This window comes from Rousettus aegyptiacus, unplaced genomic scaffold, assembly GCF_014176215.1.
Source record: "Rousettus aegyptiacus isolate mRouAeg1 unplaced genomic scaffold, mRouAeg1.p scaffold_m13_p_5, whole genome shotgun sequence".
In the NCBI taxonomy this organism is placed as follows: domain Eukaryota; kingdom Metazoa; phylum Chordata; class Mammalia; order Chiroptera; family Pteropodidae; genus Rousettus; species Rousettus aegyptiacus.
The window spans coordinates 35,442,093-35,448,092 of NW_023416308.1; the positions used below are offsets into that span (position 1 = coordinate 35,442,093).

At 55.8% G+C, this 6,000-nt stretch overlaps 1 protein-coding gene across 3 annotated transcripts in view; it reads right to left on the minus strand.

Moving 5' to 3' along the window:
• NECTIN1 (nectin cell adhesion molecule 1) overlaps positions 1-5,723 on the minus strand; it is a 64,871-nt gene extending 59,148 nt beyond the window's left edge. The window contains exons 1-2 of one of the 3 annotated variants that reach the window (XM_016139407.2): positions 5,629-5,723; positions 4,768-5,531 (exon numbers count right to left, since the gene is read on the minus strand). In XM_016139407.2, the coding sequence (XP_015994893.1) occupies positions 4,768-4,846 (79 nt within the window). In that variant the 5' untranslated portion in view covers positions 4,847-5,531; positions 5,629-5,723. Of the gene's footprint in view, positions 1-1,658; positions 1,824-4,767 lie in introns of those variants that run through there. The other 2 variants (XM_016139406.2, XM_036220931.1) reach the window with 2 other exon arrangements.
• Between the last annotated feature and the right edge of the window lie 277 nt (positions 5,724-6,000).

Here is a 6,000-nt window from a genome sequence, read left to right on the forward strand (position 1 = left end):
TTCATCTTTCATTGAGGAATGAGTTGGGGATCAGATATAAGATTCGATGTGTTTTTTCCTATCTCTTCCCTTTCCCCATCTCCCTGTCCCTAACAACACAATAGAATCCAGAGTCTAAAGCGTTAACTGAACTAAGGGGTGTTATCTACAGCTCAGGGCATTCCCTTTGCAAGGTGATCTCAGCTCAGATCTTAAGTTACCTCCTGCCACAGCCAGCACATCTGCTGCTGGCTCTGCAGACCTGGACTCTATGGAGGGGTTGGGCATCATGGAGAAGAAACACTTGCCAGCTGGACTTGGCACAGGGTGCTGGGCTCTCAGGATGGCTCTCTTCCCCACTCCTTGACCCTCATTCCCACTTCCCATTCCAACAAAAGGGCCCCCATTTTCTGCTGCAGGGACCAGGGATGCTTCCAGGCACATGTAGATTGCCCGCCTAGGCATACATATGGTTCTGCAGGGCTGTCCATGGAAGACCAAAGCCCACACTCACATCCATTTTTAAATGCCCAGATTATGCCACTTTCTCCTCAGATGAAGGTTTTCCCGAGTATTTGTGAAGGAAGCAAAGATGTCGAATTTGTAGCTGAAAACCTATCTCCCGAGGTCCCTCCCAGCCACTCAGGGGTCCTGAGAAGCCTTGGGGCAAGCTAGGCTCCAGTTAACACCAGGTTCTAACACAGTTCATTTGTCAAGGAGGCTGACAAGAGAGGAAAGTCTCTCCAGGTTAGCATCTCCCTGTGAGGATGCAGAGGCTCAGTCTCAAGCCAAGAGCAGAGCACAAAAAGAAAAGCGGTGCTCAGGCCTCCCACTCCCTAATGACCTGGAAGCCCATCATGGAAGGAGCTGGCTAATGGCATATCCTAAGTCTCCTTCTAAAGCCACCCTCACCAACGCTGACATAAACATGGGCATTATTAAGGCTCAAAGCCACTTACAAAATCCTAGTTGGAAAGACACAGGAATTTGGTTATGAGAATATACATTTGATATATATTTATGGCCACAGTCCCATGGTGACCCACAGTGAACAGTGCATACACCTCCTTGTCCTAGTCCCCATGGGCCTGCACGTACGTAATGATGTATTGGTAACACAAGCAAACAAAGCCTTGCAAGTGTGTGCATGCACCCACTCTATACTGAAGGTGAGACTATACAGAGACTGTTGGAAACATCATAGCCTAATCCCCACAGCTGATTAGTGTCCATTCTAGCCTGGCATACTTGCTAATATTCAAAGGGAAAAAAAAATCAGCAAAACAGGTGAACACAACAGACACTCTCTCTGTCCTTCCCTCCCCCCTCCCCCCTACTGTAGGAGCCATTCGATTTACCAGGTTAACCAGGAAAGAATCAGAAAAAAATGAAGGGACACTTATGCATCCCTCGAGTGTTTTCTGAAACAATGAACATTAGTTGCTAAACAATGGCAGAATCATAAACACAGCAACTGTGGCTGACCCTCTGCCCCTCAGCCTGGCCTACTTGCTCAGCCATCAGCATAAGGTTTCTGGCCTGCGTAACCATCCTGGCAACATACAACACAGTCCTGAGGCAGACAGCGGCCAACAAACTGTGTTCGCTGTACAGAGCTGAGTGGTCAACAAGGGAAGTGATATCACAGTCTTAGCCAGCATCAGGCAAGAAGGGGCTACCTGTTTCATAAGCGCAGAAGTTGAGGCTCAGAGATGTCTTTTAGGCCACTCGGCTAGGGGTGCTGGGTCCAGGCTCTGTAGTATCTCCTCATCCCTTCCAGCCTTGACTATTAGGTCTTGAATCTGATTCTGAGACACTCCGCAGCACTGACTCTGAAACAGGCACTGAGAATCCCATTTATACATGCTGCAAACCCCAGGCCAACAGAATTGTTTTTGCCATAACATCCTGCCCAGCAAGACTGAGCACACAACTGTCTGTGAGAAGTGGGGAGAGGAAAATAAGCCAACTGCCCTGACACTCAAGTTTCGAAGGAAGCCACCAAAGGTTGCAGAGAAGGGGTATGCTTTGACTAGACAGCTCTTCTGGGGTGTGTGTTCTCTTTCCAGACAAAAGGTTTGAGGAAGCCAATTAGGGAGGGTGTGGTGTAGGTGGGACACCAGCTCAGTGCACTTGCTTCTAAGGCAGATTTTCCGCCTCCTCCCTGGGCTCTTCCTGTCCCTCAGTGGCATGTAGCCCCTATGCCTTACTGGTCCTCTCCTCTGAGCTAACAGGAGGGAGGGAGACTGTCATCTCAGAGGCCTGTGGGTCTTCACCATCCTGTCTAATAAAGTCTGTGTTGTTGAAAATATACTTCTGTGTTTACACTTCGATGGCCAGAATAGGAGTATTTTGAAGTCCAGGCGATCACACACATTAGGGGCTTCCTGACCCCTCAAACCCCCTTTCCCTACTGCAAGCTCCATGCAGTAGGGAAAGGGGGTTTGAGGGGTCAGGAAGCCCCTGATGTGTGTGATCCTCACCCCTCCATGCTCCTTGCCACAGCCCAGGAGAACCCAGAAAAGAGCATCAGCCTGGCAATCAGGAGGGAGGCTGCTGGTGGTGGTGGTGGTGGGGTGGTGGGGCAACTCTGGGCTTACCAGCCTCTGTCCAAGTGTCAGATAAGGCACCACAATATCCACCTGCCTCCTTTAGAGGCACCCAGGGGCACAGTTACTGGGTGCAGGAGCTTGGTGGGTCCAGGAACTCTGGAAGTTCCTGATGCTACCCAGTCATAACAATTATGATCAATCTAGGAGCCAGCTAGCACTTATTAAGTGCCTTTCTGAGCTGTGGATCCTTCTCAGCATCTCACCCACTCCATCTGGATTTTTATGAGTGGGAGAGTCCACACTAGAGCCAGGTGAGATCGTCATCTCCTTGTCCTTACTTCCTGAGTTGGGTGGAATTAACCACTACATATCTCAAATCTGGATGAAAAGGAAAACCAAAAGAAGAGAGAATGGGGGTGAGTTGTTTCCCCTCCCTCAAACCTTCCCCCACTTTGTCTGACCCAGGATTAGTTTAACCCCTAATGTGCTGGACCAACTAGAGCTCCAGGAGAGCTCTCCCTTAGCTGGGTTCTGGCTGTGGGCAATATAGATTTGAAAGGTTCCCAGAAGCCGACCCCGTCCCCCACCCAATCAGAAGTATTTCCCGTTGGCTTCCAAAGAGGTCCAGTGTGCTAGACCTGTCGATTTCACCATTTCACGGTGACCATCCAGCCAGAGGGACTCAGTCAAGCCTCTTTGAAATGGGCAGTGAGGACTGTGTACCCTGAAATTTGCCCCCTCCTCCACACACCTAGCAGGGCAGCACCCCACAGGCTGCAGGGGCGGGGGCACCACAGTGCAGGCTTCCTCAAAGTGCTTTCCATACCCTTGGCCACTCCCCGAGATTTGCGGAACCCTGGAGGCAGACAAGGTTTAGACGTGAATGAGGACAGGTTCTTGCCTTCCAGGAGTGCACTCCAGTCCTGCAATTCTGCAGCCAAGCTGGCCCCTTGGAACAAACTGCCCAGCGAGCCTGCAGCATCACAGGCATCGCCGCCGGATCGCTGCCCCAGCGCCGTAGATCTAACATTCTTGCCCCATGCGGAGCTGGTCTCTCTCTACTCTGACCCCTTATTCTTTCACCCTAAGGCCACGACCACGTGCTCCAGCCAAGCTTCCTCCCCACCCCCAACGCAAACCCCTACCTAGCTAGAGTGGGAGGTGGTCTCAGGTTTCTTACCGGAGGGCTGGAGGAACCCCGCCCTCACCCCGACCTGCGATGGTGTCACCAGCCACCGTGAAATCAGCTACCGTGGGAGCCAGGAAGCTTCCCCAGGGACACAAAAGGTTAAATCCAGGCAAGGGGACTCGGTCGGATTTGCCTCCTAAACGCATTTTCCAGTTCATTCCCCAGCACAATACGCCTGGGCCAGCCCCAGCCTCCGTCCCCATCTCACCCGTCGCAGGGGCCACCGCGGGCCACCCCAGGGGTCATGTGGCAGGTTAACCCCTTGGCCGCTGGCACTTCGAGGAAGGGCGCCCTCGGGAAAGTGGGTCATGCAGTCACCTGGCTGGCACGAAGCCAGCGGCGCCTCCTCGGGAGAGAGTCCCCAAACTGAGAACAGAGTTCCAAGAAGCCCAGCCCCGCCAAGGTAGGGAGGTAGCACTCCCGCGCCGGCCGGGCCTCACCCTCCGGGAAAGGAACGTCAGGTGAGCGACGAGCCGAGCCGCCTCTGCTGCAGGAGCGGGCTTTGCGCGCCTGCTTTGAAGCGACATGGTACGGGAGGGGCCCGATCGCCCGAAACCGCCTGGCAAAAGGGCCTGAGAAAGAAACGAAGTCCCCCTGCCATTCTCCAAACCCACAGCCCACCAGTTCCAAGACTGACGCCCTCCCCCCGAGGCTGTTGTCTCATTCCCCGAGACGGTGATTACGGTGATTATTCTACATTTATGTAACATGCAGTGTTTCCAAACTGCTTCCTCAGTTGAGAGCTGGTTATTAAATAAATAGAACGCTATTACATATTATTATTTTTGTGAGAAACAGCGGAGAAAGTGCTCTCTTGCTACACAGAGACGTGCATCAGATTGCTTCCCTGCAGGGCAGGCTGTTCAGCTTCTCAATCTCTCCGCTGTGCCACCTCCCACACCCCCTTCCTTAAGCCGTGACCCAACTTTTCTAGATCTTTTCACTCCCTACAACCCAGACGTGCCCGCCATTCAGCTCCTAGCCCGGGGGAGGAATTGGATGGAAAAAATAAAAATAAATAAAAAGGCAAAGGCAGAAAGCTCTTACCTGGAAGGAAGAATGCGGTCAAGCTGAGAGCTAGTCCCCACCAGCGTCCAGCGGTACTCGCAAGCCCCATCCGAGCCATCGGGGTCCGGCGAGAGGGGCTGCGAAGAAAGCGCTCCTCGTGCTCCCAATACCAGCCGAAGACGAAGGCAGATCACTGCTGGCCGGCAAGCGCTCGGAGGATCCAGGTCAGCCGCAGCCGTGGGCCGGGGCGGGGTGGGCCGGGTAGGCTCCGCGCGGCCGCAATCCGGGCCCTGGGCCGCCGGCAGCTCAGAGGTTGGGCAGATGCCCGCTACAAGTCGCCCGAGTCATGCCCCCTTCTCCTCCGCTCTGCTGCCCGGCACCGGTGTCTGCCCTCTTTTCCGCGCAGAGCAGGCTGGAGGGAGAGACCCACCCCCGGCGCGACCCGCTGCGCCGCTGCGCGGGCTCCCAGCTCCGGCGCTCTCACGCCCTCCCGCTCGGCTCCAACTCGCAGGCGTCCATGGCCGGCCGTCCTCCGAGGGTGGCGGGACGAGTCGAGGCGGCGGGCGGGCGGCGCGGTGGGCTCGGGGCCCAGGAGGTAGGCGCGCTGCTCAGCGGCCAACTGCCCGGGCGACTCCCGCCGGAAAGCTCTGCTCGAGGAGAGCCAGCTGGGTGCGCCGCCACCGCTCGGCCGCGTCCCGGGGTCGGCAACAATGTGGAGCTAGCTGCCCGGGTGCCGAGTGTAGCCTCGTTCGCTCCTCTCGCTTTCTCTCACTCACGGAGCACCAGCCTCTCCCCAGCTCGTCCTGTGATGTCAGGCAGAGGGGAGGGGTCAGAGTTAACCCGCTCCTGAATCGGCGGCCCAGCCCGCGCCAGGCCCAGCCTCCGCCCAATCGCACACACCTTCCGGCCTCAGGCGGAGTTAGACCCCAAGCGACGGCGGCGGGGTCCAGCTCTGTGGCCCACTGGCTGAGGAGGTGCCCCTTCCGTCGCCTTTCAGCCCGCCAGAGGGCGGGAGGGCTACCTGCCCTCCTCCGCAGCTGACAAAGGGAGGCAGTGACCTCTAGCGGCCGGCGTCGGGGGAGATGCCGCTCGGTGGGGGTGGAGTTAAGACGGGGGGCGGGGTGGGCTGTGGAAGAAAGAGTGTTGCACTGTGCAGACTTCTGGATCTAGTAATGTCCGAGCTGAAAGGGCTTCCACAGGCCCTCTACTACAATCCTGGCCCCATTTTACAGGTGAGGAAACAAAGACCCAAAGAAGGGTAAGGCTCAGGGG